The sequence below is a fragment of the Phycodurus eques genome, chromosome 9 (assembly GCF_024500275.1).
Source record: "Phycodurus eques isolate BA_2022a chromosome 9, UOR_Pequ_1.1, whole genome shotgun sequence".
Lineage (NCBI taxonomy): Eukaryota > Metazoa > Chordata > Actinopteri > Syngnathiformes > Syngnathidae > Phycodurus > Phycodurus eques.
Genome location: NC_084533.1, coordinates 17,060,536 through 17,074,323, shown reverse-complemented (window position 1 = coordinate 17,074,323; position 13,788 = coordinate 17,060,536). Strand labels below are relative to the sequence as shown.

The following is a 13,788-nucleotide window of genomic DNA, read 5'->3' as shown; positions in this document are numbered from 1 at the left end:
TATTTGCAGAGGGAGTTTTTTTTAATGTTTTTTATTCACATGCACATAACTACCTTTGAAGCCCTCTGTAAAGATCCATGTCAGCACCCATAACCATCTTTAGCATGACATCGCCTGAGGCTTTATCAGCTCACCTCAGGCCTTTACAGCAAACTGATTTACCAGTAATGGCAACAAGTAATAATATTAATAATTCCATGATGAAGAAAAACCTTAATCAAAAGGAAGGTTATTTTTCTCTAAAGCTTGATTGATCAAAATACCGATATTGGGAAATACCGTCAATACAGTGCCACTCAGTTGTTTTACACTTTATCTTTCTTGTTAAAAGGCGAAAGAGAACATAAGCAGGAGACTTTTCAGCTGTAATTACCCAGTCCACTATGTTTGTGTGCTAAACCGTTAATCTGCTTACAGTTTTGAAAACAAGACATACTGTGAGTGGTGACCATTTTGTTTTGTTTCATAACTGTCATTTGTGTTATTGTTGTTATTGTTCTTTTTTTGAATATATACATAAAAGTTTACTCGAAAGACAATGCATTTTTCTTGCTTCTGAGAAAAACACCAGACTATAAAATAATATTGTAACAGGTATATGTTTTTACATTTAAATATGATTTATTTTATTATTATTCATGATTAATGTGCAAGATTACTATTTTTATAGCTTTCACCGTCATTAGTCACACACATATATCTTAGTTTTTCCGATAAAGGGGAAAAAAACTGAGATACAAGGTTTTCATTTGACAGTGATGATGTCATGTGATCATTGCATCATGATACTATCGTTACCGTTATCGAAAATATGGTGATAATATTGTAATGCCCGTTAGTCAGATTAATCCTAATAACCTTTCTGCCCATTCTGCCTCCTCGTAGCTGATTACCCCACATGCCATCCGAGTGCAAACTCCACCCAGACACATCCCTGGCGTGGTTGAGGTCACGCTGTCCTACAAATCCAAACAGTTCTGCAAAGGCACACCTGGACGCTTCATCTACACAGGTATTACCTACACACCAATGCTCACAAATTCTGTTACGTTAAGACAGGGGTGTCAAAGTCATTTTTGTCACGGGCCACTTCCTAAGTATGGTTTCCCTCAGAGGACCGTTATCACTGTGAAAGCAAATACTGTAAATTATAGGTACAACAATTAATCGATGAGTCAAGAACTAATCAATTCTCAAAATAATCAACAACTATTTTGATAATCGATTAATCCTTTAAACCTAAAATTGTGAGAATTTGAGACTATTTTCTGATGTATGTCCAAACCAGTAATTGAATCATAACCAATTTATGTTTGGGCATTTTCTGCACTGTCAATTTGAAATAATGTCCTGTTTTTTAATAAATGAATGGAAATTTAAATGTTTCATTGATTAATCAAAAAAGATTATTGACAGATTAATCAAGTAATGAAATAATTGTTAGTTGCAGCCCTACTGTCAATGTATAATTGCCTCATATCGTTACAAATACACAATACATTGATGGATAACTAGTTTTGAAATCAGAAGCTAATGAAAACTGTTCAACTATTATTCAATTTCTTTTAAAAGGGGGCACTGATAACAAAAAAGGCTTGCAATTCTCAACATTATTAAAGATTAAGACAGTTTGCAATTTTGGTATTTTAGCAAGAAGCATGAATTTGACGCACATGATTTGCTTTCGCAGGCCACATGAAATGATGTGGCAGGCCGGATCTGCCCCCCCAGGCCTTGAGTTTGACACTTGTGTTTATAAATGAAATGAATGGAGGATCTACCAATCTGCTGGCATCTTTGCTCCTTCATAACAGTTCTGACAAAAAATAAAGAAGTTGTTCCATGAAGGTGATGTCAGTAAAGGTGTAGCAGTGATTCATTATTTTGTATTAATTCCAAAAAATAAATGCAGTAGCATAAGAAAGAGTAATGCAGTAGCAAAACTGAAACATCAGAAAGGAATGCGTTTGCTGTCTTTTATGAAGCAAGTGAAGGTCAGGGGGAGGTTTAACCTTTTGATTAGTGGGATTATTGAGATTTAACCCTGTCGAAGGCAGGATACAGCAGGAGGGCGATCCATACAGAGAGTGTGATTTCTGATGGTGTGAATAGCAGGAGTGTTACATCAGAATGTATCGCTGTAGATTTATAGCCACACGGTGAAAAAGAGCGGCAGAGAGAGTGAATGTGAAGCAGTGATTAACCGACGCGTGGACACAGGTCTCCGGGGAGCATGCGAATCACATAAATCTGTCTGTAATCTCAACTACTGATGGATTTAGCATGTAAGCCCCTGCTGGAAGTGCCAACATTTGACAAAATCACATTTGTGCGAGTGCGCTGGCTGCGTCCCCGGCATGCGTTTGTATGTCTTTTAATTATTGTACATTGACAGGATCCATGTCCGTGTTTGCATACTTGTGGCAAAGGCGGGAATTGCCTTCCTGGGCTTGAATATATGTGTGAAGGTAGTCTAGGCACACACATGCACATTGACACTAACTGCATTACTAAGACAGAGGGCAGATGGGTAGCCAGACTTTGCCATGCCAGAGCTGTCCAACAGACCTCAACTCTGCCAAGCCCATAAATGTGTGTAGGTTTTTGTGTGTGTATGTGCGTGGTGTTTTAATGTGCCAGACATGTGGGAAGCGTATGCATAAACACCTCATCTTTTCCCAGTCCTCCACTCTTTCACCTTGTCACATTCACTTATTCAAAACTTGCCCCTGTGAATGAATTCATCCCCCCCCTCTGCCTCTTGGCCTCTATAGAGGCGCATTGAAGAATCTCAACAGGTGAGATTTAGCAGAGGTCATCCACTGGAAGCTTAACACACACCCACACACATATGCACACACATACACGCAGGCTATGATGCTACTCGCCAAGCACTGGCACCTTCATAGTGATACGGTCAACTGTGTCAAGGCAGAGATCTCACTCTAGTCTTTGCCCTCTTCACAGTCTGAACTCTCAGAGACTACTTGTATCGGCCTACCCAGCTTTACTCCCATCGGTGCCTCCTACGGGAATGATAGGCGAACCATTTGGAGGAACAAAGCAACTGATGAGAGTAGAGAGAGGTAGATGAGAACAGGAGGATGGCAGAGAGAGATGGTGGATTACCATGGGCCATGTTGCCCTCCTGGGTCTGTTTGGCACCAGTTTGAGCCCAGTTGCCAGTGGGTACTAATCATGGAGGATTGGCAGCGCGACGTGGCAGCTGGCAGCGCGCGTGTACACACACATAGACACACACAACCACCACCACGGTGCCCCGCTCGCAGCCACACACGTACACTCGTATATAGCATGCACACACACACACACACACACACACACACACACACATGCACACATGCACATCCTGAATTACATTGGGGACAGCTGGCATTGCTAATCAACTTCTGCTGAGAGGAAAGTGAGCAGCACATAGACCTAATTAAGTCAACACTACCCTATACTGCTGCTACTGCTACTTTGCAAAAACACATACACATACATATGCATATGCATATACATGTACAGAGTGCACCATCCATAGGCTGGTTCCCAGTACAAACACAAGCATTCCGCACAGTAGTAGTCCAGGATGGAGGAGACGAGGAGGGACTTTTGGTGGAGAAAAGATTGGGAGAGAAGCCATTACTGTAATGTGTTCTCCGCTGTCTCTGAGGACTCCTCTGCTATTAGACTTCAGAAAGCTCCAATTAGACTCATCAAAGGCAATTAAGCTCTCCACTGATAAGAATAAAAGAATGTTTTTTTTCATTCTATGCTCTTCCTCTGTCTTTTTATCCCCTTATCCACACTCTATTCGTCTCTCTGCCCTCTGCCTTACCCACCTCTGGGGCTTAGATTCCCCCTAATCTCTCTCTCTCTCTCTCTCTCTCTCTCTCTCTCTCTCTCTCTCTCTCTCTCTCTCTCTCTCTCACACACACACACACACACACACACTGACTCTCTCTCTCTCTCTCTCTCTCTCTCTCTCTCACACACACACACACACACACGGACTCTCTCTCTCTCTCTCTCTCTCTCTCACTCTCTCTCTCTCTCTCTCTCTCTCTCTCTCTCTCTCTCGCTCTTATTATCAGGTCATTGCCTACCACTACCTACCACTACTCCCCCCTCTCCTACTGTTGACCCTGTATAAATGCATTTAAGTGTTTTGCTGTGTATCAGATTTAACCGCATGGCTGTCTTTATGACATTCATCAATGAAGTGCTCTCTTTTCTTTTCTCTATGCAATATAAGGCAGTAATAATAGTGTGTGTCAGAGGGGCCCTTGTGTACGTGTTTGTGTATTTGGCACAGAGGTGCTGGCCACAGATTGAGAAAATTGATGAATTGCCCTTGTCGTTCAAAAGGCAATACCTCCCTCCTCAGTATGCAGCCCTGTCTGCTTAGTGCTTCCACTCCGGTCTGTGCTGATATTAAAAGGCCCTGCTTGCTCACATTAAGGCCACCGCCGCATGCAGCAGAAGGCATCTGCACACACGCACGGACAAACATTCGGGGTAGTCTTTCAGTGCTCGCTGGATATTAGGCGTGTAGGAGACATTATTCAGGAGCAGGCTGAGCGAGGAGAAAAGACAAAAGTCAAGAACTGAATATAAACCAGACATGATGACGAGTGACATTTCTGTTCATCTTTGCTTCTGTGCTCCCAATTAGTTTTAGGAGCAGAAAAGTTGTCTGGTTATTTGACAAAATACAGAGAGTGGAGGTAAAAAGCTCCAGCTATGGCCAAAATTAATAAGCTTTTGATACATACAGTATTTGAAATCATCATTTAAAATCATGATGCTACACTAAGGATATGTTCAGATTGCAGGTCAACTCAGATTTTTTTGCACAATGTGATGTGTCTGATTTTTTTATGTCAATGTGAACAGTACAGCTCTGATTCTTTTCATATCCGACCCAGCCCTTTTTCATATGTGGATATAAATCGCATATGTATCCAAGTATGGACGCTCACGGGGCGCGCATCGGAATTAAATCACAATTGCTCGACAAAACAGACACACCACAAAATGGCAATGGTGGAGAAAAGAAAATGCTTTAGAACTGATAAATATAAGAAAAAGTTGGCTTCATTTGCACAAAATCTTAAAATCCCCACAAATGCGCCATGACAAGACCTCTCTGAGGGGCCGCATTTACTTCCGTAGACCCGCCGTCTCGCAGTTGTACACATGCAAATATGAGAGTTAATCCAATTGAAAATTGTGCCTTACAATGATAATAACAATTGAGATTATTATATACTGTATAATTATGCCATGTGATTGACTGGTGTCAGCTGCGATCGGCTGCAGCTGCCCGTGTCTCTGAACAGGATATGTGGTATAAAAAAAAAATGGATGGATGAATACTGTGTATATACAGTGGGTACGGAAAGTTTTCAGACACCCTTAAATGTGTCCCTCTTTGTTATATTGCAGCCATTTGGCCTTAATTCTAAGCGGTATGTGTGGCGAAAACCAGGCACTGGTTATCACCTGTCCAATACAGTCCCAACAGTGAAGCACGGCTGTGGCAGCATCATGCTGTGGGTGTGTTTTTCAGCTGCAGGGACAGGACGACTGGTTGCAATCGAAGGAAAGATGCATGTGGCCAAGTACAGGGATATCCTGGGCGAAAACCAGAGTGCTCAGGACCTTGTGTGTGTGCGTGTAGTGGTGTAGAATTGTTCTACATCAAAATTCCATGTATGCCTTAACCAAAATGTGGGAAAGCGCTCTGAGTTTAAGTGAGTGCAGTTTTACACCACTGCAAACCACACCTGCATTATTAAACATATTGCTATTACCTCTCCGTCAATGTCAATTAAAACTGAGCATTATTATCTTTGTTGTGGCAGAATCTTTGATACAGCTCTTGTATTGCATTTCATTAGATAGTGCAGGTGTCAATGCAGGCATCCATCAATAATGCCTGTGCAAAAGTGAACATAATGAGAGTGGAAATGCACTTCCTACCTTTCTATCCAAACACAGACTCAGATATACTCCTCATTCATATGCACATTCGATACAACGAGCACATTCGCACACATCCCCATCACTCGACTGCAGCATGTAGTCATCTGGCAATAAAAGTGGGGTGCAAGCATGAGGAGATCAATTACTTGTCTTGCTCCTATTTGTGAATGCTATCTTTTATTGAGCTTGGGTGGAGGCCTGCTGTTGATTAAAACGGCTGGTCTCCATCTGGAGACAGAGGGCCAGCTGATATAGCAGCGCACATTCAGATTTACCCCATCTTAACTGCAAGGAAATTCACACCTCTATTTGAGATTGAGATTAATTTTCTGCACCATGTGGCTTGTCTTCCCTCTTTAGCATGCTCAGTTCTTATTACACAGGCATCTGTTCCATGATGATGATGTAAATGAATTTGGAATGTAGGTTGTTTTATACCCCGCTGAAATGAGCAGCGCACACCGAGGGAAATGATTCCCTGTGTTTTGTTGTGTCTTAATTCAAGCGCATACTTTTCATCCATACTTCCAGAATTTGCATTCTCCCACTGAGGATCCATGCTGTCAGGTATTGTTAACTGTCGACATGCGCTATTTTTTTTTTTGCAACAGATAATTAGAGCTTAGGTTGTAGTAGCTTCCACACCTCAATTGATTTGTAGAATCTTTTAGCACTCCTCCACTCCATTCTCCTCCCCCTCCTTCTCCCTTGCTTTAAGAGCAAAAAAGCTCTACTCATCTGTTTTCTCTGTATGAATTTCCAGCCATGCATTAGTCTCCCTGACATTTTCAAGCAATGCTTTATTTAGCTTGTCGGATTCTCCAAATAAACGCAATCTCTGGGTTTATGGAAAAATGGATAAAAATTAGATTGTAGAGTATTGATCTGGATTGCGAGTAGTGGGAGTTGTGTGTGTGTGTGTGTGTAGTGGTGGGTGAGGGGGGCAGCTCTCATTTGTGTGTAGGGGGGGAGAAATGAAGCCGTAATTCAGGGCTATTGAACCCCCTGCCACTGGCGGCATCGATCGCCAAGCAGCGCTTATGAGATCACACCTGAGCACTGGAGACTGTAGAAGGGAGTGGGGGTGGGTTGCAAGTGGGGGGATACGAATGAGTTGAGAGGGAGAAAGACAGAGAGACACAGGGTTGTGATTTGATCAGCTCCTAACCCACTGTCTGCGGGCTTGAGAAGGTGCTAACACCCAGCCTCAGAGCCAATTACCTAACCTTGCAAGTACACGCTCACCTGGCTGCACACACACACATTATGACACAGGACGAGTGGACACTGTACTTTCCCCTCCTCTCCTCCATCTTTTCCTCCTCCACTCTCGGTAACAACCAACGATCTGACCTCTCAATTATAGGACTCCACCTCCTGAAACTCCCAACCACTGACCACCCCCCCCCCCCCCCACTCCCACCCATTTTCTCTTCCCCTCAAGCACATACCTCTACCTCTCCATCCCACCTCTGTCTTCCTCCCTTCTTGATCTCACCCGCTCGCCCCCGCCCCAGACCCACTCCTCCTGCGGCTCTGTGGATTATTATAGTGAAATATGAAGCGGTGTAGATTCTAAGCTTCATGAAATTTCCATGAGCATTGATCTGATCTGATGTGGCTGATTGCTAGGTGAATCCCTCCAGTCCAGGGGCTGTTGCTCATCTATTCATTTATTTATGGCATTTATGTTTTACTGGCTTTCATTTGCTCTTCTGGAGCACGACAGCTAAAGATTATAAATACACCTGTACAGGAGAGTGTGCTGTGAATCCCGGAGTGGACCTGCATGCTGACACTCACCAATTGTACTCCAGTTGTTTTCCTCCAGTGTTAATTCCCAGTGTGAAATGGGAGTTATAAAAAATTAATCTAAACTCCCCAAAGAGACACCGCCAGGTAGTGCATGCTGCACATTGCCCCACACATATACTCCTCTTCTGTTTTATGGTCTTTGAAAACAAGCAGAGCATGTGACTTCATCTCTCAATTACTAAGATTGTCTCTTTATTTATAAGGGCTGTCTCTGTACATTTTGGATTTTTATTTTTATTTTGCTCGTGTTTATTTGAGACTCATCTGGCACATTGTGGGAAAACATATAATAAACTAATCACCAAGAACAACAAAAGCCATTCAGACAAAGGCTAGGATTTTTTAAAGAACAATTTCCTGATCCCATAGGCCTAATTGAAATCAAATCCTTCCTCTTAAGACTTCAGAGCAGGTGTGTCAAACTATTTTTTGTCGCAGGCCACATTGTAGATACGGTTTTCCTCAGAGGGGTGTTATGATTGGGAAACCATATAAATATTGAATCGCCTCATCATATTATTACATATACAAAACAAATGGATGGATAACTAGTTTTGAAATCAGAAATAGGATAAGAGTTTGTTCAACTATTGTACAAATAACTGTAAAAGGTAGCAAGAATCATGTAAGTTAACACACGATTTGATTTCGCGGGCCACATAAAATGATGTGGCGGGCCGGATCTAGCCCCTGGGCCTTGAGTTTAACACCTGTGCTTTAGAGGGTCCTGGAATGGGAAACTATTGTCAAATAATTGTCCTTAGACACAATTCCCACTCAAGTTTTAGCATGTGATCATCTCGCTGCTCTGAGTGAGCTTATCAGTGGACAAGCTCCTGTAATATGTGTCATTAGAGAGAAAAAAAAAGAATTGCTTAAAACCTTAGGGTGGCACGGTGGATGACTGGTTAGAGCGTCAGCCTCACAGTTCTGAGGATCGGGGTTCCATCCCCGGCCCCGCCTGTGTGGAGTTTGCATGTTTTACACACATTTTCCTTTAAACATTGCCTGTACAGTTAATGGTGTTTTTTTCATGAGGCCGATAGTTTGACTTTGGAAAGGGTTCAATTCAATTTCACTTATGGGAAAGTTTTTAAATCAAATTGGAGATCAAGTGTCGCAGAACGGATTGTGTTTGACCTCCGTGTTTCCACTGCAGTTACTTTCTTTTCCCAAAAAATATAATTCCACAGCCTGTTACCTCCCCTCACTTTCATTTATGTTTGTCAACCTAGAAGTTTCCATTGGGAGATCTAAAATGTCTAAATGAATGTGAGCTGTTAAAACAGAGCATCCCCTATCCCTGAGCTTTGCTTTGTTTCTGGCTTCTCTGTTTAAGTGAGCTATTCAGGGAGGAGCTCTGCTAAAGCCACTAGCGGTCCGGCAGGACAGCTTGTGCTCATAGCCTCTGGGGGCCTCTTTTCTAGGGGCCGCCTAGTCAGCCTGGCTGCTCAGATGTGAGGCGAGCAGGGCATCGGCCCCCAGGAAACGTCCAAGCTGTGACCCACAGGGGAGACAGACGGACGACGCAAACACATAAGGGCAATCCCTCACATATACAGTCGTAACTAGCAGATTTATCAGACCACACCACCCATTTGTCTCCGAGACCATGCGGCATCATGGATTGCTTTAATGCGAACTCTTTAAAATCCAACATTTATTTTACCATTTTGAACTGTAATTTAAAACTGAAGTCATCTTTTTAGACCTACAATTTAGCCAGCTTCCATGAGAAGTCAGAAAATAAATCACATGTAACATTCAACCAGCAAAACTAAATTTTATGTTCTGCAATGCCAGTAAATAACTACTTTGACATCTTAGTCAAGAAATATGCTGAATGATAGTTTTTTCAGTTTGGTTGAAAATAATACATTTGAAACATGATTAGTAAATAATTATTATATCGTAGCATGAACATATTGGTTAAAAAGCTTCTGGATACCAACGTGTTAACCACAAAAGAAACAAACAGTGATGCTGGTAATTAGCAATGCTGTTAGGTTAGGAAAGCTGTGGAATAAACCTTACATAGTGTGGTGGTCAAATTCTTTGTTAAGCACTGTATGTAGGTCTCCTTTATGTCCACACTTGTACAAAGCTCTTTGCAGAAGCCATGAGAGTGAACTAGTCAAGACCATTACCCATGCATGTACACTGACTCCCCGGGCAACCTGGGGGGGTGGTGGCGTAGAAAGGGGAACAAGAGAGTATATTCGGAATTAATTATATGGCGAGAGCATTTATCCAACGATCCTCCTCTGAAGTGTTTGTACTGTAAGCCTCAGATCTTCATTGTATTTATTCAAATGTTGAAATATTCATCTCATATTCAATTACAGTAGCACGACCACAGCATACAGAGAGAGTGCGTTCTCCCTGCTGTCTGCATGATTTGACTCTCTCTGTGTCCGCTGTATATGTGTGTGTATGCACGTGTGTGTGTGTGTGTGTGTGTGCGCGGGCATGCATGTGTGTATATTTAGCTTTAACTCCCCGGAGCGATCAAGCCTTTGTTATATTGGAACCTGGCTCTGTAATTGCTTATATTAGTCGTTGATCAACACAAGACCACAGGACACACACGCTCAAACACACATTTACACGCATACATGCTCAAAAATCCACTCTATCCTGGCTTTTTATTAAGTACCAAAGCGGGCGACAAAGAGATTCATTACATCACAAGCAAACAAAGGCATACCAGACAAACAGAACACCCACATTTTCTACATGTTTAGGCTAAATGTTGCAATATTCATGCACACTCCTGCTTAATTCAGTCATTTCTAAAGCAGAAGTGAATCACTCATTCATCTTCTTCATATCATAGCACGAAAGTGTTTTCATTACTAAGAATCAAACATTTGAATTTCCCATCTGTCTTTTCTCGTTTGTGCTCAGCGCTGAACGAACCGACTATAGACTATGGCTTCCAGAGGTTACAGAAGGTCATCCCCAGACACCCTGGAGACCAGGAGAGATTACCCAAGGTACCGTGCATCCACAACTCCTCTCATTTGTCCATGCTCATGTCGTTCTGCCACATGCAATTATTGCACAGCAATTTATCTTGGTAACACTGATACCGAGATGTATTTACGTCGTCTACAGTGTCATATGGCATATGGATATACATGCCACAAGGGCAGCATGACCTCACATACAGACAAATGACTGTATTCCCTGGACACTGAGACACTTTGCAGTGTGAACATTAACATTTTATTACACGCTCATGGTCATTTTCTGCAGTTTATTTTTCACTGAAAATGCACAAGCAGCTCTATTCATGCTCGCACTGTGCATAAGGTCGTTTAGATTGGCAAAGGGGGAGTGATGTGGGAGGAAAAGGGGGGTAACGGGAGAAGAAGGTTGAGAAAAGAGAGAGAGGGACACGGAGAGAGAGAGAGAGAGAGAGAGAGAGAGAGAGAGAGAGAGAGAGAGAGAGAGAGAGAGGGAGAGAGGGAGAGGCAGAAGGAGGTTAGGTGATCCATCATAGCTGTCCAGTCTTACCTCCTGCTGGGTCAGTGGATCGAAGTCAACCCCGGGTGGACTTTATTACTTCCAACACACACACTTTCACAGAGCAGCATGCACATGCACACATCTCAGCAGCAGCACCCACACACACATACACACAGCGAACGTCAGTGTGAGGTGGAGATGGAGAGCCCAGGTGGATGTAGAAGGACGATAAAGAAATCACTTGTCCTGGTTGTGTGTCATGTCTGGTGGACACAGGACTTGTCCTGGTGATGTCTTTAACCCCATACATCTCTCTTCTTTCACCTCCTTTTCTTCCCTCGCTCTGTGGTGTCTCCTTCTCCTCTAAATGAACAGCAGTCGCTAGCAGGCCCAGTTGTTCATTTCAGCTCTATTGATTTGTGCCTTTATTAGGTAATAACAGTTTGTTGACCACACTCCTCTCAACAGTTGGCCTCAATCATTAGAGGGGCAAACACTGCCAACTTTTTTGCGCCCATTCAGTGCAAGCCAAGCCTTTTCGCTGCCTTTTTTTACGCACAATTTTTAAATTAGGAACAATGTTTTCCCTGAGGCACCTTTAGTGAGGAGATTCTTAATGAACCCTGGAAATGCCTGCTTTGTCTCCATATGCTGTGATGATGATCCAGCATCCAGCTGCACTGTACTGTCGCTAATAGTCCGGCAGTATGTAAGCAGGGAGTGCTGGAAGCTGGATCACAGGCGTACCGCGTGGTGCTTATAGCTCAGGTTGTGGTGCAGAGGAGGGGATCTGGGGCCGGCTAATGAGTGACCGTCCTGCCAGACGAGGCCAGACTCTGTTCTGGATCAGGTTCCCCTTCCTGTTGACGTCTCCGCGGGCCTGACTTTACGGGAAGATACCGTGCGCCCAGGAAATGGTCTCTCCTTACAGCAGCAGGGGAAGGCAGGCAGCACGGCGCTAACCACATTTATCTGTTTATCAGAATGACTCTGGAGCGCTGCCTAATCGCGTTTAGCTTCTGGACAGATCCCTTTGCTAACGAGAGACCGATAAGTAGACGGGGCACTGGACCATGAAAGAGTGATTAATAGAACAAATGGGAAAGAGAAAGAAGAAGATGAGACATGAAATAGATGAGTGAAGAGAAGATTGATGTTGTACTGTATGTGTGGCCAGGTTGTCCACACCCCCCTAAAATTTCCCTTTTTTCATGTAAAAAAATCCTACTTCACTCAAAAAAAAAATATTTTCTACATTCACTTACACAGAAATAATAAAAAAAAAAACAGTTAATGAAGAAAATTCGACAAATTATTAATCAAGCACATACAACATGTTAAATAGTTGCTTGTAGTCACCTGCCAACGCTTATGGACTCTAGAATTTATATACTCCTGCTCACCTAGTAAGATTTTGAATTTGTAAAATTTTGGCAAAGAAAGAACATAAAAGCCACCAGCAGTGCCATTGCTATCATCCATCGCTCCATTTTTCATACCACTTATCCTCATTAGGGTCGCAGGTGTACGAGAGGCTTTTCCAGCCGACTATGGGCAAGAGGCAGGGTACACTGTAGACTGGACGCCAACCAATCGCAGAGCACATATAGTCAGGGGAATTTTACAAAGTCTACATAGTCTACAGTGAAGACCGATGTTAATAAGTGCAGAAAATAAAAAAGGCAGGGACTTTACCAAGCTTTCTTTATTGACTGGAGACGAGTCCAGGGTGTAGCCCACCTTTTGCCTGAAGTCAAATGGTACAGGCTCCAGCTCCCCGCCACCCTGAACAGGCTAAGTGGCTAAGAAAATTAATTTACCAAGAATTTAACTTTTCCTCAAAATTGAAAAAAAGACGAACTAAATGTCAAAAACAGCAACATGCAAGCGGGCATTGTCAGTTGGACCTGACAGGAACAGACAAACAACCACTCACACCAATTTACAATTTACAACTTAGTCTTCAATTAACCAAACGTGCATGTTTTTTTAATGTGGGAGGACGCCGGAGTGCATGCTTTTATATTGGTCCAATTTCTCAACCCCTCAAAAACATGAGCAGAAAGGATGAAGGACCCTGAGCCACATTTTCATAGAGTGCAGCATCTCACACGTCTTCGATGAACACTGTCCTTCTCGAGGTGGGGATCTGTTGGAGCCATAATGCTTCACTCGTCCCTCATTTCCCCTCCCACTTCCTCTCTTCCTCCCCCCATCCATCCATTTACCTATCCAGGAATCCCTAGGAGGCATCTGGCACGGAGGAAAAGTAGCGAGAAGTAGGCGAGGAACGACGCATACATACTAAAGAACCACTTACTTCACTCGGGCCTCTACATTTCTCAATCACACCGAGCGGGCCTCCTCTCTGGTCCCCCTCTTTTCCTGTCTCCGCCCCCCACCTTCCCTCCACACTCCCCCAGATAGTGCTAGTAATGAGAGGTTAACACAGAGGCAGCGCTCCCATTATTGAGTGAATTTAGCACCTCGGACAGCGCTCTACAATCT

The 13,788-nt window shown here is 43.1% G+C and overlaps 1 protein-coding gene across 5 annotated transcripts in view; it reads left to right on the top strand.

Moving 5' to 3' along the window:
• The window catches only part of ebf1a (EBF transcription factor 1a), a 71,018-nt gene that overhangs the window by 39,824 nt on the left and 17,406 nt on the right, over positions 1-13,788 (top strand). For all 5 annotated transcript variants that reach the window (XM_061685912.1, XM_061685910.1, XM_061685909.1 and 2 more), the window contains exons 10-11: positions 886-1,012; positions 10,717-10,805. In XM_061685912.1, coding sequence (XP_061541896.1) covers positions 886-1,012; positions 10,717-10,805 — 216 coding nt within the window. The remainder of the gene's footprint in view (positions 1-885; positions 1,013-10,716; positions 10,806-13,788) is intronic.